The 25452-nt window shown below is 40.9% G+C and overlaps 1 protein-coding gene across 5 annotated transcripts in view; it reads left to right on the top strand.

Annotated features, from left to right (window-relative positions):
* lpin2 (lipin 2) overlaps positions 1-25452 on the top strand; it is a 104235-nt gene that overhangs the window by 22419 nt on the left and 56364 nt on the right. For 4 of the 5 annotated variants that reach the window (XM_048529363.2, XM_048529360.2, XM_048529361.2 and 1 more), the window contains exons 2-6: positions 7039-7227; positions 10316-10411; positions 19738-20045; positions 22788-22895; positions 24335-24458. In XM_048529363.2, coding sequence (XP_048385320.2) covers positions 7039-7227; positions 10316-10411; positions 19738-20045; positions 22788-22895; positions 24335-24458 — 825 coding nt within the window. The remainder of the gene's footprint in view (positions 1-7038; positions 7228-10315; positions 10412-19737; positions 20046-22787; positions 22896-24334; positions 24459-25452) is intronic. The other variant, XM_059646087.1, reaches the window with a different exon arrangement.

Here is a 25452-nt window from a genome sequence, read left to right as displayed (position 1 = left end):
CCCCAGCACTGGTAATCGTCGTTCTGTTCACAGAATTATAGTCATAGAGTTATACAGTAAAGGTCTTTCCACCCATCAAGTCTGTACCGCCAGACTTTGCACTAGTCCCACCTTCCAATACCAGGCCCATAGCCTTGAATATTATGACATTTCAAGTGCTTATCCAGGTTTGTTTTCAAATGTTGAGAAGTTACCTGCCTTAATTAAACTCCCAGTCATTTCAGACCTCCTCCACACTGGGTGAAAAGATTTTTTTCCTTAAATCCCATCTACACCTCCTTCCCTTCACCTTTTTTTAGAAATTATGCTTTATTGTTATTGACCCTTCAGCTAGGCTGTTTTCTGTTCAGCCTGGCAAAATCTTACACTCCTCTGTCAGATCTATCCTCAACCTTTTCCCCTTCCAAAAAAAAAACAGCCCAAGCTTATACAGCCCCTCTTACGAGGTGAGGTGCTCCATCCCCAGCAACTTCCTAAGGAGTCTTCTGTGTGTGTACGCAGGCACATCCCTCCCTAGTGCAATCTCATCCTCCTTACGCTGCAGAAACTAGAACTGTGCACAATACTGCAGCTGTGGCATAATCAAACACCGACACAGTTCCAATATAATCACTGGTCCCCTTTTTTTAAATTTATGCCTCAACTGAAAAAGACCAGTGTCCCATCCCTAAGCCTCCGTAACTACCCTATTAACCTGCCACCTCGGATTCGTGGACAAATACCCCAAGATCCTGTGGTTCCTATAGTTTCTTTCCTTTCATTTGAGTACTACCTTGTCTCTGTCTCTCTGAGTATATGATCCTCCTCAGTCTGTTTCTTTGCCAAGTTAATCATTGAATCCCTACCAAGAGGCCATTTGGCCTGTCAGGACTGCATGGACTGTCTGAAGAGCATCCTACCTGTAACCCTGCATTTCCCATGGCTAAGCCACCTAGCCTGCATGGTCTCTAGACACTGCAGGGAAATTTAACATGGCCATTCCATCTAACCTGCACATCTTTGGACTGTGGAAGGAAGCTGAAGTGCCTGGCAAAAACCTATGCAGAAACAGGAAGAACATGCAAACCTTGCACAATCACCCAAAGTTAGATTCAGACCTGGGTCCCTAGCACTGAGGCAACAGTGCTAACCACGGGAGCCACTGTGTCCTCTTAAAATTGTTACTCGGCCTTAATGTGGCTAAGTTTTGCAGCTTACAATCTTAGCTACGTTTGCATGCATCGTGCTGAGAGTGCTCGGAGCCATATTTTTGACTTAAGACTGTTTGATTGTTTAGTAATCAATTTTGGCCTCCATCTTTCTATTTTAAAACATTCAAGCATAATTTATCTGTTCCAATGTAAAAAGAGTAAGCGCATTTCTAGATTCCAAGTTTAGGCAGTTACACTTTCTCTGCAATCCATTTGTTAAAAAATGTTTTGTGTTAGCGTGTTCTGTTAATCAGTATTTTGAGATGACTTTGTTCTTCTGAGCAAAGAAACCAATTTGAATTCTTAGAGACTTTGTTACAAGCAAGCAACAACTTCTAAACATTCTATAATTATGTTTTTCTCTAATTTCTCTCAGCAAAGAGACAACAGTATGAACAGTAGTAGCTGTCATGGGAGAACCATTATGTTCGTGCAGGTGTAGCAATAATGGGATTTGGAAAAGTTTTTGAAATTTGTTATATTCAATTACTTCTAACAAATAAGTGTCCCACTTGCTATGCCAGTTCAGGTCCCTTGTCTAATTGGTTTCTTGTTTACCACCTTGTTTTATGAATGGTCGGAACATGTCTTTAAAATGTATGCAGCAGGGACAATATTTAAATACAATTGCTGGCAAAACTGAGGTCTGGCAGCAAGTGTGGAGTGAGAAACAACATTTCAGTCCTTTACTATTCATGTTTATGGCTAAGTACTGTGTTGATACAGTACACTTGCATTAACTGGGGGCTTTCTTTCAGCAAAGCAAACGTGACAAAATCACCTTCACTGTAGAATTTGTTACTGTAAACATTCTGACCTAGCTAACATAACAGCTGCAAAGGAAGATTAACTGGGTGTTTAATTTGGCTTTAGCAATTTAAAATTTAGTGAAGAACTTCATGAACTCTTGCTTCACTATATTCTTCCTCCGATAAGTGTGCACTAGACAAGCTACTACAGCAGGAAGTCCAAAAATACAATTGACATAGGTTTTATCAATGAACACACCTTGTTTGTGTTTCTGGTGCTCTTTTTATTCCTGCACTCAAAGCTCAAAACTTTACCTGTGTCTAAATAAGGCTTGAGTTTATTTCATTTGATAAACTATCCCTTTGTCAGTTATGTTTTATCTGAGTACACTAGATTGAACAACTGAGGCATATCTAGATCTTCCATGCCATTTTGAACCATTTTGCATCTCAAACTGTAATAATGTGACTTACCTCTTGCCATTCCTTTTGATTCAGAGGTTACCTAGATGTAATAGCTTTGGGAAGTATGAAATAGTGAACTATTAGTAATACAGTTTTTGTGCCTAGATAATGGTCATTGCTGCTTTTACTAAATTAGATGATAACAGTGAGAACTTGGTATAGTGTGTTCTTCTGTGTTGTGGGGAAAATTATTCAGCACTTTAAGACTCCTATCTTAGAGTGGTTAATTAAGAGTATTGCAAACTAAGTGGGCCAGATATCTAACAACAACGAGTCAAACTACAGAAGAGAAATGGAGGGCTTGATGATGGGTTGCCATGAAAACAATCCGTCTCTCCAATGTCAGCAAAACTAAAGAACTGATCATTGACTTCAGAAAGAAAGGAGAAAAGCACGCCCTCATCATTTTTGGGTGTCATTGGCAGGCCAGCATTTCTTGCCCATTCCTAGCTGCCCTTGAAGATGGTGGTGAGCTGCTGCCTTGAACCTGCTGTCCTCCTGCTGTGGGTTGACCCACAATGCTGTTAGGGAGGGATTTCCAGGGTTTTGACCCAGTGACAGTGAAGGAACGGTGACATATTTCTAAGTCAGGATGGTGAGTGTTTTGGAGGGGAACTTTGGAGGTGGTGGTGTTCCATTTATCTGATGCCCTTGTCCTTTTAGATGGAAGTGGTTGTGGGTTTAGAAGATGCTGTCTGAGGGTTTTTTGTGAATTTCTGCAGTGCATCTTGCAGTATTCAGTGTCTCTGACTATTTCTTGATATCACGTGGAGTGAATCATTGGCTGAAGACTGGTGATTGTAATGCCGGGAACCACTGGAGGAGGCTGAGATGGAACATCCACTCGACACTTCTTATCTTTTGCAGTGATGTGCAGGGCTCTTCTTTGTTGAGGATGGCGATATTTTGTGGAGCCTCCTCCTCCAGGGAGTTGTTTAATTGTCCACCAACATTTCAGGACTGGCTGTGACAGGACTGTAGAGCTTATATCTGATCCATTGGTTGTGGGATCACGTAGCTCTGTCTATTGCTGCTTTTGCTGTTTGGCATGCAGGTAGTCCTGTTTGGTAGCTTCACCAGGTTGGTACCTCATCTTTAGGTATGCCTGGTGCTGCTCCTGGTATGCCCTCTTGCACTCTTCTTTGAGCCAGGATTGATCTTCTGGCTTGATGGTAATGGGAGAGTGGGGGATATGCTGGGTCATGAGGTTGCAGATTGTTCTGGAGTACAGTTTGACTGCTGTTGGTCCACAGCACCTCACAGATGCCCAGTCTTGAGTTTCTAGATCTGTGCGAAGCCTGTCCCATTTAGCACGGTGATAGTGCCACACAGCACAATGGAGGTTGTTCTCAATGTGAAGGTGGGACTGTGTCTCCATAAGGACTGTGCAATGGTCATTCTTACTGATACTGTCATGGACAGATGCAATTGCAGCTGGCAGTTTATTAAGGATGAGGTCAAGTATCTTTGCCCCTCTTGGTTCCCTCCCCACCTGCCGCAGACCCAGTCTCGTAGCTATGCCCTTTAGGACCGAGCCAGCTTAATCAATAGTTCTGCTGCTGAGCCACTATTGGTGACGGACATTGAAATCCTCCGTTCAGAGAATGAGAACGGCAAGGGCACAAAAACAGTGCTTCCTCTAAGTGTTGTTCAACATGGAGAAGTATTGATTCATCAGCTGAGGGAGGACAGAATGTGGTAATTAGGTTTCCTTCCCCATGTTTAATCTGAAACCATGTGACTTCATGGAGTCCACAGTCAGTGTTGAGGACTCCTAGAGCAACACCCTCCCGACTGTACACCACTGTGCCGCCACCTCTGCTGGACCTGTATTGCCGGTGAGACAGGACATATGCGGGGCTGGTGATGGTGGTTCCTAGAATATTGCCTGTAAGGTATGATTCTGAGGGTTTGACTATGTCAGGCTATCGCTTAACTAGTCTGTGAGACAGCTCGTCCAAATTTGGCACAAGCCCCAGATGTTAGCAGGAGGACTTTGCACGGTCGACAGGGTTGTTTCTGTCGTTGTCTTTTCCAGTGCTTAGGTCGATGCTAGGTGATCCATCCAGTTTCATTTCTTTGAGACTTTGTATCGATTGGTACAACTGAGTGGCTTACTAGGCCATTTCAGAGGACAGTTAAGAGTCAACCACATTGCTGTTGGTCTGGAGTCACATGTAGGCCATACTAGGTGAGCGTGGCAGATTTCCTTTCCTGACAATCAGCAATGATATCATGATCAGTAGATTTTTAATTCCAGACCTTTGTTTTTAAAAACAAATGTTCAAATTCCACCATCTGCTGTGGTGGGATTCGAACCTGGGTCCCCAGAACATCAGCTGGGTTTCTGAATTAATAGCCTAGTGATAATGCCACCTAGACCATCACCTACCCCAATCTCCTACAACTTCTTCTATCAAGCAGAAGGTACAGAAACCTGAACACAAACAAGCAGGTTCAGGAACAGCTTCCTGGCTGTTATCAGATTGATGAATTGACTCTTTAGTCGCGAATAGCACTGACCTTGCTAACATTGATCATGCCTAGCGCACACCCTGTGCAATGTAACTTGTATGCCTAAGTCTTTTTGATCTGGATGTCCTTTGCTTCATATGATCTGCCTGTACAGCTTGTAAACAAAGCTTTTCACTGTGTTTCAGTACCAATGACTACAAATAAATAAATCAGTAGGGCTGTGAAAGGAAATTCAAATTACTAAATCTCCAATGTTTCTAAAATCTTCAAAAGATTTGACCATTTAAAGTCATGTTAGGGTGTCAGTTTGAGCATGCAAGATGCCAACTTTTTTTTGCGTTGGAATGTCAAGGCTGCAGTTATTGTTAATTTCTAGCTGAATGGAAGTATTTTGAAATCCTCTCTGTAGGGACATGTTGGAAGAGAGTTTCAGGATTGTGACTAAGTAACCGTGAAAGGAGGGCACTATAGTTCCAAAGATAGTAGGAACTGCAAATGCTGGAGAATTTGAGATAACAAGGTGTAGAGCTGGATGAACACAGCAAGCCGAGGAGCAGGAAAGCTGACGTTTCAGGCCTGGACCCTCCTTCAGATCTATGCCTGAAAACGTCAGCATTCATGCTTCTCTGTTGATTGGCATGCTGTCATCCAGCTCTACATCTTGCTATAGTTCCAAGTCAGGATTGGATGAGACATACACCAATTTGCTCGTGTCCTGTTGGAGGAATAGGGTCCTGGGTTTGGATTGTACTGTGTTTTCTCACCCCGTCACCACAAACACGGATTCCAAATTGTTTTCTGTTTTGCTGGAGCTCCTTGATGTCAGACTTGATCAAATACTGATTGAAGGTAATGGCAGAGTGATTACCTTTGACTCAGAGTTCAGCATTTTCTTTTAAATCCAGGTTGGAAAGAAGGCTGTAATGAGATCAGGAGCTGAGCTACTCTGGTTGAATCCAAAGTGAGCGTCAGGGATTATTCTTTTGCAAGTGCTGCTTGATATTGTTAAGATCCCTTCCAACATTTTGTTAATGATTGAGAGGAGACAGAGGTCTTTAATTGGCTGGGTTAGGTTTGTCCTGTTTTCTATGGACAGGACATGCCTGGCAATTTTGCACATTGCTGGGTTCATGCCAGTGTTGTAGCTGTACTGGAACAAGTTGACTGCGGGTGGCAACTAGTTTGGAGTGCCTGCAGTAAATAATGATATGCGCATGTCTTGCTGCAAAACCTGAAGATATCCTAATGAAAAGTCCTGTTTGTGGTGCATTCTACATATTTGCATGGATGGATTTTGAAAGAGTGCTACAAAAGAAATTTACAATGAGCAAGATAGGAACAGGCTGATTTGCTAAAAGCCAACTTAAATGTGTTTGATGTGGAAAACAGAATTGTCTTAAAATATTGTGCTTCCCGATTAGCAAGGATTAAAATCAGATTAGACTAGCAAAATAGAGATAACAGTATGGAGGTGGAGGAACACAGGCTGGCCAGGCAGCATCAGAGGAGCAGGAAAGCTGACATTTTGGTTCGGGACCCTTCCTCATTTTTTTTTCTGCTGTATCTCTCCAGCTCCACACTGTTATCTCTGAATCCAGCATTGGCAGTTTTTACTATCTCTATACTAGCAAAATGTTGCTTTAGCTTTTTTTTGTTTGTTTGGGGCCAAGTGCTAATTTACAGATTAGTGGAAAAGGTTGGTGGTTTCCCATTTGGGTATCATTTACTGACTTAAAATGAAAGCCTGCTTGTTTTTATTTTTAACTTTTTTTTCGAAAAGATACTGCTGAAATTATATAGTGCGTACTTTCCATACAAAGGTTTAAACAGAGTATTTCATGTTTTAAATCTCTCATAGATGACATGTCTGCTCTATGTGAAGTTTTACTTTATTCATTTCATTAAAAACTTAAGTTGTGATGTTAACCAATATGATGCAATTCAAATCCTCAATACAACATTGATTAAGTTATAAGTGGATCAGTTTTTTTTTGTTGATAAGTGAAATGGTTTAAAATAGCTTAACATGTATATCCAGTGATCTTACAATATGCTCAGGATTTAATTTTAAAATAGGTAAACTTCAGCACAGTGCACAAAAATGTTTTCTTGAATACAAGAATGTTCAAGCAATGTTATCTTATTGTTTATTTTTCCAGTCCCAAACCATGAACTATGTCGGACAATTACTGGTAACAGTTAAGGAATTGTACAAGGGATTGAATCCTGCAACACTCTCTGGATGCATTGATGTGATTGTAGTCCAACAGCAGGATGGTACTTACCAGTGCTCACCATTTCATGTTCGATTTGGAAAGTTGGGAGTACTTCGGTCAAAGGAAAATGTGGTAAGTTTCTAATTAGTAGTTAGATTTGAAAAGGATGTTAAAACAATTGTTGAATGAACTTAAGTCACCTTGATCTTGTCATATTTTATTTGGTCTACCATAACTCTGTAATTCTGTGTTAATCCCAGAACAGAGTTCTGTTTTAGAATTACGAATCCCATTAGAAAATATGTTTGCTTTTTATATTGCCAGTTTCATAGTTATCTATCTGTAATTTTAAAAGCTGAAACCTTGTAAGGCTTATCCTCCTTTGTACTGAAGTTAGAGATACTAAACAAACAATTTCTGAATGTAGTATGCAAGACAAAAGATGAAATATTTGACAGTCAAAACCTTCTAGTGTTAAATAGTCAAGGAACCACTGGCAATACCAGTGTTCCTACTCCCGAACTCTTTCTCACTAAGCACCCAGATGCTCTAAGCAGTTAAAATGCCATGCTGTACAGAATGAATGAAAGATAGTATAAAGTAGTTGTGCACAAATAGACTAAAAGTCAAAAATTAATCTGGTAACCTCCCTGCGTGCCATTGGGGCAGATTTTCCAGTCTTTTGGAAACCAGTTTTTGTCCTGGAATCACTAGAATGCAAACAGAATAAGCATTTTTAATTTTTACCACTTTTTTTTTAAAAACGGAAACTCGATGGAGGTTTGTGTTGTACAGAAAGGCTGAATAGGCTGGGAGCATAGAGGCAACCTTTTTGAAGGTTATACAGTTGAGGGGTATATGTATGGTTAATGCTAAGTGCCTTTTCCCTAGAATGGGGGGTTAAGACGAGGAGATCCATTTTTAAGGTGAGAGAAGAGAGATTTAAAAAGGAGGTGAGGGTCAACTTTTTTTTATCACAGACGGTGGTTCATGTGTGGAATGAACTTCCTGAGGAAGTAGTGGATGTGGGCACAATTACAATGTTTCAAAGACGTTTGAATAATTACATGAATAGGAAAGGTTTGGAGGGGTATGAGCCAAGTGCAGGCAGGTGGGGATTAGTTTAGTTTGGGATTCCCTTTGGCTGGGACTTGTTGCTCCGAAGGGTCTGATTCCATGCTGTATGACTCAATGATTTGAAGTAAAAATGAGCAGGGACGAATGGAACTAAATATTTTGAAATTTCCCATTCCAGGAATAAGAATTTGGTATTGTATTAACAATTGCTGTTATTCTCTTAATTAACAGCTGTAACTTCTCATATTAGTCTTGATAGAAAATTAATGAACAAATCCAGCTAGTTCTTAAAAAAAAATTAGATGAATAAGAGTGATTAATTTGTTATTTATGTAAAAATTCTTAAGAACACAAACTGTCATCCAATTGCAAAACCATTTGTTTTTGTTTGCATAATATAAACATTGGTTGTCTAGAGATTTGGTGAAGTTGATATGCAGACCTTTTCTGAATTGAAATCCATTGTATTCAATACTAAAAACATACTGAAAGCTTAGGAGACAAAACAGAAATTGTTGGAAACGCTCAGCAGGTCTGACAACATCTGTGAAGGGAAAAAACAAGAGTTAAAGTTTCGGGTCCAAGTTTTGCGGAAGGGTCACCGGACCCGAAACGTTAACTCTGTTTTTTTCCTTCACAGATGCTGCCAGATGTGCTGAGCTTTTCAAGCAATTTCTGTTTTGTTTCCTGATTTGCAGCATCTGCAGTTTTTTTTTGTATACTGAGAACTTAACTGTGTTATTCCTACTTAAATTCAGTGAAGCTGAATGTGACCTGGCAAATTGACTTTTATGATTATTCCATGTTAATGATGTGCCTTAGCAAATTCCGTGTCTGTAGTTGCCAAATGGTTTAACTGATGTAACTTCATCTTATTACCTAATACAGATTTGAGTGAAGTTAACTGGCAATTTTTGGAAAGTTACCAACATTAAAGAATTAATTTGTGTACACTTGTTTATCACATTACTGAATATGACAGTTAAAGCAGGATTAATGAAATTATTTTGAATAGTTGCAACTTGAGAGTGATTGTACTTTACTGAGTTTAAGTCTACACCTAGATGATGAAGCGAGCCCAGTATTAAAGATAGTGCACTATTTTGTTTAAAAACATTGAAAATAGGAGCAGAAATAGTCTGTTCACCCCTTTTGATATTCCCTCCCTTCAGGTGCTTAATTGAAAGCTTTCTTGCCACCATAACATTAGATGTTCAGCACGTTCATCACCATTTGTAATTTCTCTGATACCTAAGCGCGTTGTCTGAATGCAGCAAGACCTGGATGATGTCCAGGTTTTGGCTGACAAGTGGAAAGTAACATTCATGCCACTCAAGGGGAAGGCAGTGATCATCTCTAACAAAAGTCAATACATTGTCCATTTAATATTCAGCAGCATTACTATCACCGAATTCCCCCCATGATCAACACCCTGCAGTTACTATTGACCGGAAACTGAACTCCATTAACAATATAAATTCTAAGACCTGGTCAGAGGCTAGAAATCCTGCAGTGACAGTGGGTGCATGGGAACAATATCTCTTACAAGTTCTCCTCCAACCTACTTCCCATCCTGATTTAGCAATACATCACTGTTGTTTGTTTTTCTAGTGTTGTTATGTCAAAATTCTAAAGATTCCGACCTGACCGCATTGGTAGTGTACCTACATGAAATGGAATGCTGTGATTCAAGAAGGCAGCTTACCACCTTCTCAAGTGAAATTAGGGATGTGAAAGAAATCCAGCTCCAGCCAGCAACACCCACTTACCAGGAGTGAACAAAAAATCTGATTAACGAGTAGATCAAATAGCCTCTTGAGTCTGTGTCGCCTTTTGGTGGAATTGTTTGATCGGCCCTCAACTCTGCTTTCTGCTCAGTACAAAATGAGCTTGAGGATCCTCATGCGTCTGCAGTAGAAATCAGAAACTATTGGCCCTAATGTTAACTTGAGGCTTTGCAAAAACCTATTTTATAGTTCTCTGCAAAGAGCCTTGATGATGTATTGTTTAAAAGCTCTTACGACTGTTTTGTTTTTATAGATGTTTCCACACAAAGTTTGTAGAGTTGCTTACGTAGAAGAATAGTTTTGACTTTTTTAATAGTGATGTCAGATTTACTTTAGTGCTATTATGGAATTTGCAGATTGACATCGAGATTAATGGCGATCCAGTAGATTTGCACATGAAGTTGGGAGATAATGGAGAAGCGTTTTTTGTGCAGGAAACAGAAGAAGAGAATGTATGTAATGATTTTTAACTGAATTTGTAAAAGTTTAATGGAAAAACATTTGTGGAGTGCTTGAATATTTTGCAAACAGCTATTTTAAAATGGGTGCCATACCCCTCACAACTGGAAAAGTTTCACTTACTATGTACTATTTAAATTCAATAGCAATCAATTTGGGCAGATAACAAGAATAACTTGCCACTGTTGCCTTTTTATTGGCCGAATATTGCAATTAAACAGTGATGAGAAGAAGTAGAAATTTAAACTGCCAGTGTATCCGATATTGAGGAGGTGTGGCAGAAGAATTGAGCAATGGAAATTTGACTCTGGTTTCATATGCACGGTTGAATGCTAATTTTTTGGTATGGTGGGTGCCTTGTGAAGAAAGGACCCAATTTGTGTGCTAACAATAGTATTTCAAAATTCAATTTTTTGATTCTGAATTTGCGGATGCCTTTGCATAATGGAACTTCCCACAGGTGGCAACAGAGAGAGGAAGGGTATTGGGCATGATAGCTGGGGAAGTCAAATGGTCACTATAGGAAAAGATGTCTTTGGGGGCAGGAGGCCTAACATGAAAAGAATCAGACAGGTGTAAAATTTCCTTAGCCAGATATAAACCACAGACTTACTTCCTCAAGCACACTCTGTCTTCCATGTTTAAACTTATTTTCCCCTCAGTATCATAATGACCTGATTTATGTAAAATAAAATCTTGTTTCATAATCTTTGGACCATCCATGTGTTAATTCTCACTTTAGATTTCTGGTATAGCTGGTAAGACTCCACAGCATTTGCATCAAGTCATGACCAATGAGATTAAAAGGCAAGCTTCCAAGATGAAGTGGATTGTGGAAGAATTGTGACGGGCATCCTGTCTGAAGCTGTTTCAATATTGGAGGCTCAGGGCGGTGGAGGTTAGGCCTTTAAGCCAAATTTGGGCAGAGATTCCCAATGTGTGTTCCCTAGATTCTCTGGAAGAAGTAAATATACTCCTGGCTAGATATTCAAATTGATGAGTTCAAAGCTCCAGTTTGGGGACAAGATGGGAAGCGCTCAATGATCTGAGGATGTACTGCTGGCTATAGCATCTAGGGGCCTCGATATGAAGGAGCAGGTGACATTGATCAAGCAATACATGTGCAAGAAAGCTCATCGGGAAATAATGGGAAGAGATCACCGCCTACAGTAGTGGTTCTGTGTACAAGCAAGCTGACGGGGAGGACCTGTTCTCTCTCTATCTTTGAAGTTTTTGAAGTTGACTACATTGTGGATCTCACCTCCAGATTGAGCAGAGGCAAGCAGGTCATGAGCTGTAGTAAGGAGATTGACAACATTATTACACTGATGAGTATCTTCAAATTCACAGGCCATTCTCAGCGAGACCCAAGCAGCTTTATTTCTATTCATTTGTGGGATGAGAACATCACTGGCTCAACCAGAAAGTACTGCCCAGAGGGGAATCAACCATATTGCTGAGAGTCTGGAGTCAGATATAGGTCAGACCAAATAGAGGGAGGTTTTCTTTCGGAAAGGGCAGTTGCATTTTTCCTGTCATTTGACAGTAATTGCAGAGTTACGATTGACATCTCTTTATCCCTGTTTTAATTAAATTCCCATCCCACCATCCGAGAGATTGCGAACCCATGTCGCAAGAGCATTAATCTGGGCTTCTATATTGTAGCAGTGACATAATTGTTAGGCTGTTGCCACAGCCAGACTGTTAGCATGTAATTGTTTTGTATTTTGGCATTAGATATGATCAGGGCAGAACTCCAAGACCTGGACCCACAGGATCTTTGCAAGGCCTGTAATATTTCCAAGAGGGGTGCCCACCACCACCACGAAATCCTGTTCTCCCCCCGCCCCCGGTCCGGCCTTCAAACGTAATGTACAATATGAATGATTCACCCATTTTTGCGTGTCTGTCTGAACACTTTACCTCCTGACAGTAAACAAAATTGGCTCAGGTATCTTCTGAAGCTAGTTTGCTTACAATAGCACCTGCAACTTCCACAGACTATTCTTCACGTTACCTGTTCTTTTGGATGAGATTGAATCTCAGGGATCAGCTGTCTCGAGAATACCAAGCCATTACTGGAGAGCCATGTAACTCACGAGGCGAAGCCAGTTGTTCAAAATGGCAAAAAGAAGACTAAGTGAAGCACTGAGGGGAAAAATTTTGAAATAGCGAAAAGCTGACTGAATTTTCAAGTGATGCAAAGGTATTTCTACAAATGATGACCAAATAAGATGCAAGTTATCTGGGATCCTGGACCCCACAATTGTCAAGTGGCTGGACACCAAGTGACCTCGTCAATGTTGTTCAACCAATAGCTGCAGGGCAGTTTTGGAAAATGGCTCATGAAAGGGATTTGCTTGAAGCCAGGAGTCTGGACAATGTGGTGGCAAGTACCTCACTCAGTGCAGTTGGGGAACCTGAAGCACTGGTGTGTGTGTGATGCCTCAGATGAAGTAGAGTTGGATAACCATGAAGAATCCTGGAGTATAGATAATAAAATGTGAGGCTGGATGAACACAGCAGGCCAAGCAGCATCTCAGGAGCACAAAAGCTGACGTTTCGGGCCTAGACCCTTCATCAGAGAGGGGGATGGGGGGAGGGAACTGGAATAAATAGGGAGAGAGGGGGAGGCGGACCGAAGATGGAGAGTAAAGAAGATAGGTGGAGAAGGTGTGGGTGGGGAGGTAGGGAGGGGATAGGTCAGTCCAGGGAAGACGGACAGGTCAAGGAGGTGGGATGAGGTTAGTAGGTAGCTGGGGGTGCGGCTTGGGGTGGGAGGAAGGGATGGGTGAGAGGAAGAACCGGTTAGGGAGGCAGAGACAAGTTGGACTGGTTTTGGGATGCAGTGGGTGGGGGGGAAGAGCTGGGCTGGTTGTGTGGTGCAGTGGGGGGAGGGGATGAACTGGGCTGGTTTAGGGATGCAGTGGGGGAAGGGGAGATTTTGAAACTGGTGAAGTCCACATTGATACCACCACATTGATACCATATGGCTGCAGGGTTCCCAGGCGGAATATGAGTTGCTGTTCCTGCAACCTTCGGGTGGCATCATTGTGGCAGTGCAGGAGGCCCATGATGGACATGTCATCAAGAGAATGGGAGGGGGAGTGGAAATGGTTTGCGACTGGGAGGTGCAGTTGTTTGTTGCGAACTGAGCGGAGGTGTTCTGCAAAGCGGTCCCCAAGCCTCCGCTTGGTTTCCCCAATGTAGAGAAAGCCGCACCGGGTACAGTGGATGCAGTATACCACATTGGCAGATGTGCAGGTGAACCTCTGCTTAATGTGGAATGTCATCTTGGGGCCTGGGATGGGGGTGAGGGAGGAGGTGTGGGGACAAGTGTAGCATTTCCTGCGGTTGCAGGGGAAGGTGCCGGGTGTGGTGGGGTTGGAGGGCAGTGTGGAGCGAACAAGGGAGTCACGGAGAGAGTGGTCTCTCCGGAAAGCAGACAGGGGTGGGGATGGAAAAATGTCTTGGGTGGTGGGGTCGGATTGTAAATGGCGGAAGTGTCGGAGGATAATGCGTTGTATCCGGAGGTTGGTAGGGTGGTGTGTGAGAACGAGGGGGATCCTCTTGGGGCGGTTGTGGCGGGGGCGGGGTGTGAGGGATGTGTCGCGGGAAATGCGGGAGACGCGGTCAAGGGCGTTCTCAATCACCGTGGGGGGGAAGTTGCGGTCCTTAAAGAACTTGGACATCTGGGATGTGCGGGAGTGGAATGTCTTATCGTGGGAGCAGATGCGGCGGAGGCGGAGGAATTGGGAATAGGGGATGGAATTTTTGCAGGAGGGTGGGTTTCCACTCCCCCTCCCATTCTCTTGATGACATGTCCATCATGGGCCTCCTGCACTGCCACAATGATGCCACCCGAAGGTTGCAGGAACAGCAACTCATATTCCGCCTGGGAACCCTGCAGCCATATGGTATCAATGTGGACTTCACCAGTTTCAAAATCTCCCCTTCCCCCACTGCATCCCCAAACCAGCCCAGTTCATCCCCTCCCCCCACTGCACCACACAACCAGCCCAGCTCTTCCCCCCCCCACCCACTACATCCCAAAACCAGTCCAACCTGTCTCTGCCTCCCTAACCGGTTCTTCCTCTCACCCATCCCTTCCTCCCACCCCAAGCCGCACCCCCAGCTACCTACTAACCTCATCCCACCTCCTTGACCTGTCCGTCTTCCCTGGACTGACCTATCCCCTCCCTACCTCCCCACCCACACCTTCTCCACCTATCTTCTTTACTCTCCATCTTCGGTCCGCCTCCCCCTCTCTCCCTATTTATTCCAGTTCCCTCCCCCCATCCCCCTCTCTGATGAAGGGTCTAGGCCCGAAACGTCAGCTTTTGTGCTCCTGAGATGCTGCTTGGCCTGCTGTGTTCATCCAGCCTCACATTTTATTATCTAAGAATCCTGGAGTGATGGGTTTTGTGAAACTAAGAGTATGTTGTGTGAGGAGGTCTACTTCCACGCTGGAAAGCAGTGCAAGGCTGACTTGCTGGGAGGTGAATACTGAGGGAACTAGTGTAGCCAATCGTATAAATCTTGGAGATCTGTCTGTCTAGACTGTGTGGATGACCTGCTGCAGAGCCTGGGCTTTTTTGTTTTTGGGAAGCTATCAGTACAAATAAGTGTCAGAGAATGCTACCAATAGTCCAGACTGAAACATTCAAGCAATCGTGGCACAATTCAACTTGCTACTCAAACATACAGTGACTGTTTGTTTGCTGAGCTGTTGCTAAGTGAAATTGCCAGTACCGAGTCTCAATCAAGCAAACATGTAATGGGGCCTTTTAACATTAAGTGATGATGGTGAGGACAGCTTAAGCAGTTGTGCCAGGATTTCCAGTAGCAGGTAGCAGCGATGAGGCTAAGTACTGGGCAAGATAGTGGGGATAGTGGAATGAAGGAAAGGGTGTATTTAGGGACCTGATGGGAAAAAATGATCAAATTCCTCAGTCATATGTAAACACTAGGCCTAATTCCATCTGCATACACTTCCTTGTTTCACCTTGTATTTCCTTTTATTGTTTGTAATAATATGGCAACAGGGCAATTAAGAAATCTTGTTTCATGATCTTTTGGATTTTCTGCAAGTTCAAAATTGTATTGTTGAGCTGAACAATAACTACTTAATTCAAAGCACATTTGCCAAAAAGTACTAATGACAAATTTGCTATCAAGCCGATGCAAAGGATTTTTCTTTTTGGTACATTTCAAAGACATGAAATTCCTCAGCCTCTGCTGCGTTACCAAGAGTGAAATTCTTGGCCATTTCCAGTTACAGATATTTTTACTGAACCAGGTTACGCAGACAGGAAGGGTTACCGGACCCGAAACATTAACTCTGTTTTCTCCTCCACAGATGCTGCCAGACCTGCTGAGCTTTTCCAGCAACTTTTGTTTTTATTCCAGAATATGTATGGAGTTTGTTTTTTCCCCAGCAAGGCCTACTGTTGTTGCAAATGGTGGAGAAGGCTGACAAGCCACTCCTTTTAACTACAACCTTCTGTTTTGATAGTATTTTTCACATTGTGTGGTTGGCAATTGGGTTGTTGGAGGTTAGGTTGGAAATTTGTTAGCCTGCTCTTCTGCAGTCTTCAGTTTTCTGCCTGCACCCACAATAAAAAGCATTCTCACAGAATCCACTTTTCCCAAGTATGTTTAGTGACCAAACAAAATAATATTTAGTCTTGTCATGTTGACTGTTAGATCTGATAAAACTGCTGAAATTCTTCCCTTCCAAGTTTCATTTCCCAAACTTGCTTTAGGGGTGGAGGGAAGAAGCTGGCAATTCTTTCAATGAAAATGCATATTCTAAGTTTATGGCCATGATTAGGACCTAACATCCTTTCAAAATATCACCAGGACCAGATGATAGCTTTTTTAATAAACAAAATATTGTATGCACAATTACTGTTCCATTTTCCATATAAAATCAATTACGGCTCCATGTAAAGCCCAATTATCTATCCTATTTTTAAACAAAAATGAATGCTGCTGCCACTCAAACCAGTGCTACTCAGCCAGGAAAGTCTTCATCAGTTGACTTGGAGGAAGGAGAGTGAAAGCTTTGAGTGAATGTCTTCCATCATAACATAAGGAAATGCTTCCCTTTTTTTTAAGGGACTGACCTGCCAAGATCACACATGTAACTGATTGCTTGAAGCAGGCCATCTGTTTGTTTTATGCTCTGAAGAATTGGCTTTTTAAAAACAAATATCTCTGCTAATTTTTTTGTTCTTTTATGTAGCTAAATATCCAGTGCTATTTCAAGAAAATACCATGGCAGTTGGGAATTCTTCTAGGAAAAAGATTTGGTTCCTTTGCTGAGAACACACGTTTTAAGCAGCAGCCAAGACATGTGGTTTTGATTAAAAGTTTTGAATAGTCTTTTTGTAAGAAAGCAATCTTCCCATCGTCTTGATTTTCAACAGCGTATGGTTTCTATGATTTCCTTCATTTTGTTTTAAATTACCTTTATTTTGCTTTCAGGCTGAATATAAAAGTCACTTGCTTCCAATTATACTTTTCTGAAGTAAGATCTTGTACACTGTATAGATTAACTTGTTTTGGAAAATGGGTAGTTTTGTTTGTTTCAGGTTTGTATGTAGAAAACATACAGGAGTTTCAGTATTTACTCCATCCTAGGAAATTATTAATTTCACTTACATCAGGACATATATTTTGTAACTGAGCAAGCTATTAATCATTCACAGAAATAAGCAATGACATCTGGTTCAAAGCAGTTTTATTATCATGAGAAGGGTTCTCTGCAGTTTCAAATAAATAATAAACTCATGACTCTTGGAAAGCCATCTACACAAGTGAACTTTAATAAAAATTATGTAAAAATTGTAGTAAAACAGTCTCTTCATTTTTAAAAGAAACTGACCAATGCAGCAAAGTCTTGCACGTGATTTTGAGAACTGTGTGAAAGTCAGCTGATTGTCTCTGAATTCTTACTCTGATAAAGCTGTACAGTTGGATTTGGCATTATGGATGTAGTTCCATACTATAATCGGATGACTGACTTCACCTTGAAAGAAAAATAACTTTTTTGCTTTCAACTATTAATTTGAATCCAAATGAAGCTCAATTCTGAAATCTAACAGTCAACCTACGCATAAAGGAAGCTGTATGTTAAAGTAAAATTAAAATCTGGTTATTTACTGACAGCAGCATTTTCCCAGCCTTAATATGTGCTATGGAATAGGGCATGAAAATTAGGTGGATGCTGGATTGGGATGCCTTTCCACCACTATAGATATTTTCCAGTGGTGGGCAACAAATGGAGACATTCAAGACGTCCAAAATGTGCCAGTGTTGCTGTCTCACTTTAATATTTCTGCATGCCCATCCATTTTCATTGTTGAGGTGTTCTAGAGATCACCAGTTTATTTCGCAAAAATATACTTAATTTGTTAAAAAAAAAACATAGTTATTAAAGCAGTTCAGCCTTGCTTTTGGCCGGCAAACAAAAATTGGAGTTTGACTTTCTCTGCAGTTGTAGCAAACCCAAAGGCATTTCTTTCTTGCACGTATTTGAAATACCAGCAGGATGTGATAACTGAATGGACCCTGTTGTACTTTGGAAAGACCTTAGATGGTCTTTCCCCACTGCACCTTTGGCAGTTGTCCCAGGCTTTAGACTGCCCCTCAGCATGTAGTACTGGACTTTGGAATATGCCAGTCAACGATACACTCTGTCAAGGTCAACTCTTTGCACTGGAAGACCAACTAGTTTTGGGTAGACCAAAGAGCATCTTTTAACAGAGTTGATGGCCTTCTAGGTGTGGTTAGTGTTTGTCTTAGTCTGTGTTCCGGGGAACAGACTGTAGAGCACAGAGTCCTGCGTTACAACAGCTAGGGATGAACCCTGACAAAAACCACTGCATCTCTCTCTAGACATCCTTTGCGTAGCCATATTCCAGAAGGAGATGTGTGACAGTCTCTTTCCCCTACCTTCTCTCTTAGAGGGCAGTGTGCAGTGACAGTGTGTGTCTGAGTGTACATGAAGGGCCTCTCAGGTAGTGCCCTTTTTGCCACCAACCAGGCAATGTCTTGCTGCCTCTTGGAAAGTTGTAGTGATGAGTCGTTCTGCCAAATGATTGAGTGTCTGCTATGGGAGCCACCTGACAATTCAACCCTCTCCTTTGCCAACTGGGTCTCAAGAATGCACATGCTGACTGCTGCTTGATGAGCTTGCGGCCAAAAGTGTTTTCTTTCACAAATTTTTCCGTGAGTGACAGGTGATATGGAATGGTCCTCCAACTATTTGGGACATTCCATGACAAGGTCAGCCCATCCTTTGTGACACCAGAGCCGGAACCAGTAACGCTCGGTATTTGTGTACTGAGGGTCTATACACCGCTTGATACAGCCATATCTGCATCAGCAGCACTCAACTCAGCCCTCCTGGCCAGTGTCAGTGTCAAAGAGCCTTACTAAAGAGTGGCCTTCTTCCCTGAGGTGGTTTCTTAATGATGATGGTATTGGTGGTTGGGTATCCAGCTAGTGCTGGCTCAAGGTTTCTGTTGACCCTGACATTGGGGGTCTCATGGTACATGATACAATCCAGCCCCGAGTGCCTGACCAGTCTTGAGAATTCTCCAGAAATCTTGGTTAACCATCAGTGAACTTCTGTCTTCCTGTATTTCGCCACTTGTGCGGTGGGACTGCTTTCTCTAAACCCCACCCCATCTAGGCCCATTGCAGTGTGGATTGGTGCTAGAACTGCCATGATTTCCTGAGCTATGATTTCTAAAGGACATCTCATTGGCACCCAGAACTGGCCAGCAGTGCTTAACTAAGCTTTTGGTGGTAGGTTTGGACAGGTGGGATGGCCATTTTGCCCATTTATTCTGAACAACTTTATAAAATTGCTGCGTCTAAGTTGTCTAGGTAAATGAAGAGAGATTTGTTTACATAATTAATACGGTTTCCTGCTGACTTTAGTGGTTATAACCTTATTGGTCTGGGTGGACTCTGTTAAATGCATTTCCATTAAGTGGTTTGTGGTGAAGAACTCCAGGAATAGCCACGTCAAGTTATAAAGCTAAAATCTGAGGTGACCGAATAATCCGAAGTGATAAAGGAATGTTACCTTCACCAGGACAAAGGTTTTCTTTAAATGTTTGTTTTTTTTTTGTTTGTAAGGATTTGATGTCTTTTTGAAAAGCTGATGCAGAAAATATTGCACCATTTCAATTCTGAAGTGGAGACATTGTGAGAGAGAATTCTTTTGGTTTAGGAATGTTTGAAAATGTGGGGGGGAAAAAAATGACTTTATTTTTTATATTAAAAATATCCTTTCTATAACTAGGAGAAAGTTCCTCCTCACCTGGCCACATCACCCATCCTTGCGGAAGAAGGACAGTTCTTCAAAGGTATGCAGCTGACCTTGGGCAAATCTCCAGCCGACCGAGAACTAAAACGTGACTTGGACCGCACTGGTCAGGGTGCTTCTTCAGAGACCTCCATCTGCATTGGGTCAATGAAGAAGAAAAAGCGAAGGAAGAAGAAATTTAAGCCAGATGGCAGAAAGGAAGACCGTGTATCGTCAACTGGTAGTGAAGATATTTTTGAAATGGACATTAGTTCTGATGAGGAGAAATCAATGCATTCTCCCAGGTAAAAATAAAATTTTGTCCAGCTTTTAACTCCTAGAATTCCTTTGACTCTTGATTTGTGCTGTACTTATATTTTGCTTTTGCAATAAGCTTTGAAATATCTTGCAATTAGATTTTTATCTTGCTTCGGTGAATAAGCGCTGATCCATCGTAATGTTAAAGATCGTTCGCTAGTAATCTGTGTTCTTCTATATAGAGTATCATTTACCTGTAAGTAGATTCACTGATCTCTGTAAGTGAACCTCATGTCCAATGATCTGCCGTTTTGTAGAGTTTTAAAACTTGAGAGCCTCAGGAGTAATCTACTTATTGAATTCAAATCTTTGATTAATCAGTTATTAAATTTACTCCACTCTGGTTTGATTGATCACCAATCTAATCAGATTATAGTCTCCTGTATGCATTTTCAATTTATTAGAAAGTTCAAGTATACAACATTCACTAAAATAGCCGTAGTACAAAACAAACACAAAGTTTAAGGGATTTGCCTTTTTTGAAATAGCACATTTGAATGTCGAGCGTTACTCCAGACTGAGTTACTAGTTACTGATCAGGACATTCAAATTTTTTGTGCCATTCTTTATTTTTATACATTTTTCTAAACAACCTGTTCAGTGATGTTATTATGCATAACTGAAATAAATGCAAATTGATCCTGGGCCTCCTTTTGTACCAGAGGTCGGGACATCCGTGTACCATAGGAGCTCTCAGCTTGTGCCATGCTTAAAGATTTTGTAATGTTTGACAAAAACAATTAATGCATAAACTAACAACTTGAAGTACACAGACCCTACATCACAGGCCATGTCATCACATGAGCTGCTTTCATCACAGCTAGTCCATTTTCACCCACTGATTAGTACACATTTAGCAGCATTTCTTTTTCCCTAGCTCACCAATATCCACTCCTTTGCCTGCTCATCTGCTGTTTTCTCCCTGTCCCCCTTATTAGCTCAATCCAGTGAAAGCAGCCCATTTGTTTCACATCGCACCCAAAAACATTCACTCCCTTCATGACTAAATGCTCGGGAGCAATAGTGTTTCACCTACAAGATGCAGTTCAGAAATTCACCATGGCTCCTTTAGACCGCCATTTTTAATTCCATTTCCACTATGATCAAGAATGATGAGAGCAGCAGAAACATGGGAACACTACTTGCAAATTCCCCTCCAAGCCACTCACCATCCAGTCTTAGAAATATGTTGGCGTTCCTTCGTTATCACTGGACCAAAATCCTAGAATTCCTTTTTGATTTACTGACAGCAAACAGACTGCAACAGTTCAAGAAGGCAGCTCACCAGCGTCTTGTCAAGAGCAGCCATGTTTGGGCAACAAATGCTAGCTTAGCCAGTGACACCTATTTGCCATGAATAAGTAAAAATTTCAAACTAGGCCCAAGCCGTGGGTCTTGAACAAGATGCCTTTTTTTTGCTTTGAGACAGAACATGAGACAAAAGTCCCTGACTAACTGCCCTCACTTTTTGATTGAATTGGCATGCAGCTGGCGTTGACCAATCCCTCGCTACCCCTAGTTATCTCGAAACTCTTCACATGTGCATAACATGGCACTCCAAATGTTCATAGTCTTTTTAGGATTAACCTACCCCAATCTAATTGTTAAAATCTAATGTGGAAAGCTTAATTTGGTTCAATCTTTCTATGTGAGCGTAATTTCTCACTATAACTCACTGGATTGTCTCATGACAGTCACCGTATCATAAAATGAACAGTATCCCATTCATGACTTTACTTGTTTTCTTGTAAGATAAGAATTAACTGGAAGCACCTTTATCGATTTCATTCTCATGGGTTGTGTCAGTGTTATTAACTAATTGCATCTCAAAATAGAGTTTAAGATATACTAATAAAAAGTAATCAAATGCAGCCTTTATTGAATACTAATCATTTCTTATTCTTCAGTCATAGAAATAATTGAAATACTGTTTCTAATTGACTATTGATTCCTTGGCTGTTGTTTAAGTTTGTATATTGGCAGTAATTGTGCGTCCGTAGCAGTGCAAGTTGGCTTCTTTAAGAAATTTTTCAGAAATTATCTATTAGTACTGAAATTGGTTGTTCGTCCACACCAGACTGGCAAAATGCAAGTATTTGTAAAATGTCTCTTTTTTTTGAAAAAAAGGTTACCTGAATTGAAACTAGAATCTAAAACCTGAAAATATTGTCATGGACTGCTTGTGCATGAAACCTGATTTTACAATTCCAATCAAAAAGAATTTCAGAATTGTTAATTTCATTCCTTTTGTATCTGCCTATTTATTTGTTAGATAATTGTTTCTAAATTACCAGTTGTTTGGTTTCTTTGCTTTCTGCGAGAGAATTCAATAGCAGTCTCTTGAATGGCACATTGTGCTTGTTTCCCATCTCCAACTTCATTCCCTTCAGACTTGAGAGAGAAAATAACAATAGATAATGTCAATGTTGAAAAAGCACAGGTGAAAGACGCTCATAGTTTTGTCTGTCTGACTTTAGTTTAAATTGAACTGAATAATACTCTATTTTTCAAACCTCGTTGCACAATCACTTTTATCCCAGTTATCCAGAGCTTTCTGAAGATTTAAATGTGATTTTTCAGCTATTTGCCTACAATTTCCAGAGCCCTGTTTACATGAAAGCAATAAGTTAGCAAAACAAAACTCTAAAATTGTCACAAAAGCAAAAAACCTGTTATTGAATAACTTTGTAAAGATGAATACAAAGCCTATTCCATTTTTTTTTGTACAGGGGATTGCCCCACACTTCCTTAAAGGACAATGAATTACAAGAATCTTCATCCTTTTCCCACGACGTCAATTATCCGCACTCTGATGGTGATTGGTCTCCCACTGAGAGGTGCGTAACACAATGCTATATCAAAGGAAGTTATTTTCTCCCTGTTTGGCTGACAGGTACTTTTTAATTGAACATAAAATGGCTTCTTTTCAGAAATTACAAATTGCAGTAAAGAGCCTGTTAAATTGTCGACAATAGGTCTTGTGATATGTACCCTGCTGCAATGACCAAAACTCATTAAATTATACTATCACAATTACACTGTCCAGTGCATAAGATGTTTAGCATCCTCGCTTTTGTAAAAATTTGAAATACTATAACATCTGCACCAACAGTGGCATGATATATCAGTGTGTGCAGTGATTTTTTTGAGCTTTGATAGAAACTTAAGTGAGCATTCTAACTTTGTTACAAAAGGTTTACATCTATGAGCATAAAGGGTCAATTTTAGTAGTTAGGCACTTCAGAAAACCCTACTATGACAGACATTTGTTCATGTCAATTCAGTTTGTTAAGGATTATTTCTTCGTTTTCATCTTTGAGATTATTTAGGACGTTGTATTCATTAAGTATCAATTCTTGTTGAATCACTACTTGTTTCTTGAAAGTTGAATTAGTATTTTAGAAAGTTTCAGTACCCATTTTCAGAAATTAGTTTTCCAACTGCAGCAATTCATTTATGTAACTGTTCTGTCACCCATCAACAGTTGTATGCATACTGTGATCTTCACTTCCAAGAATGATCTGCACACATTTTGTCATTGTCTAGGAAGGAATTTTGCCTTCAGCTCAGTGGCACATAGATGTTATGCATAGTACTGAGCCAAAAGGTTAGTAGAGTTCCAGATTTAATCCTTGATCTGTATCAATTGGCAGATCTCATTCTGAGTCCTGTAATTGGCTAGGTTTCCTACTGCTGATTGCTATTCAGGAAGTCCACAAATGGTTAGCTGCAGCACTCTGCATTCAAATACTGCTCATGGTTCAGAGTTCTAAATGAAGCAGTTGCTGTGGAGCTGCTACTTAAGTTTGATTCATTGTTTGTGCTTATTTCTGCTAAGTGTGCTACTGCCATCTTGCTCAGTAAGAGTGAGCTCTCAATTCTTGCTTCTAATCACTTGCAGTGATGTGCAGACAGGATAACTTGTGTAGACTGGTATGTTAAAACTAACCACTTGGGCAATAGTCTCAAATTGACTTTGTCCATCGAAGTTTACCTCTGCATCAGTAGCCATCCTTACAGGGAAAATGAAGGGGAAATTATAAATTGAAGTTTTTATGCTCTCACCGGGAACCTTTTCTTTCTTTTTGGATGTAGTCATGAAGATAACACTTATTAATCTCGTCTAAGGATCTCCAATGTAAACTTTTTATAATTTGAGAAAAATAACTGCAAAACTCTCTCTGAACTGTTAGTGAAAAATATTTTTTGTTCCAGAATACAGTGTCTTTCATTTTAAAAACAAAATCGCCTTTTCCTCTATTTTACTCCAATTTAGCGCATCCATTTCTCAGCCCTTTTCTCCTAAAAGTGACTCTGAATTACTGGTGAAGCCATCTGATGTGCTGATGTCTGAGTCCCACATGCAGTGGTCCTGGGGAGAGTTTCCAGAATCAACAAGGGTAATTATTGAATTTAATTGAACTTTCTTTGACAATCTCTGCTAGATTTACAATTTAATTTTATTAGACTGAGTATTGCCAAATAAAACCACAGAATGCATTAGATTATAATTTCCTCATTGAAATATTGCCTTAAAAGCTTAAAAGCAAGTACAGACATGAAACATTTACAAGGCATCGTGACAAAGCTTTTGGGGAGAGGAAGAAAACATCAGTTGTGGAGGAAACAAGATGAATTTATCTCTCGGAAGATTTGAAGACTCTAGTTATTTTCATGAAGAATGCTATTATTTTATTTGTTGAAGTTCTTCAGTTCAATTGATCCAATAATAGTGAAATCTTGATCTGATGATGTTACCTATGCTGGTTGCAGGGAAGCGTGGAATTCTTGTCTTGCAAAGGAGTTGAAAGTTAGACTAAAGAGCAAGAGTGCGAGAAGTCATTTTCTGCATTATTCTTCTATTCAATACTATAGCTGCTTTTGTTCATACCCCAAATGTAGAGGCCCCACTGCAGACCTCCATGGTATCACCATAGGTAGCTGCCTTGTTAAGAACAAACTTGGTTACTTCTCAGTGATGACCCACTTCTTTTGATCACCATCCTCTGGTGAGTGGGATGATAAGATGGAACGGGACTATCAAGCAATGAGGAAGTGAAGAGAGCAGTCAACAGAAAGCTGAGTAGGGAGCAATCAGAAGTAGTAGGTGGTGGGCAGGGAAGGAGCTAGAGGCAGAGAGCAGTTGGGAACAAGGAGGACATTAAGCATGAGTGAGCTGGTGGTTTGTGTGGACACAGTGGACATAGTGATGTCAGCAGTGGTAGGGAATCATGCATTCTCAGGTGGGCAGAGTGGTTACCAAATAATTCTTGTACTGGCTCATTGTCAGGAGATGCAGTAAACAAATTACTGTTTGAGTATTGCTGCAAAAAGGCACATTTTCTCAAAGCAGAGAAATGAACCACAGAATGGCTGACATATACTCTGTATTGA

This window comes from Stegostoma tigrinum, chromosome 5 (assembly GCF_030684315.1).
Source record: "Stegostoma tigrinum isolate sSteTig4 chromosome 5, sSteTig4.hap1, whole genome shotgun sequence".
In the NCBI taxonomy this organism is placed as follows: domain Eukaryota; kingdom Metazoa; phylum Chordata; class Chondrichthyes; order Orectolobiformes; family Stegostomatidae; genus Stegostoma; species Stegostoma tigrinum.
The sequence above is the reverse complement of the archived record's forward strand: the minus strand, read 5'-3'. Positions and strand labels throughout refer to the sequence as shown.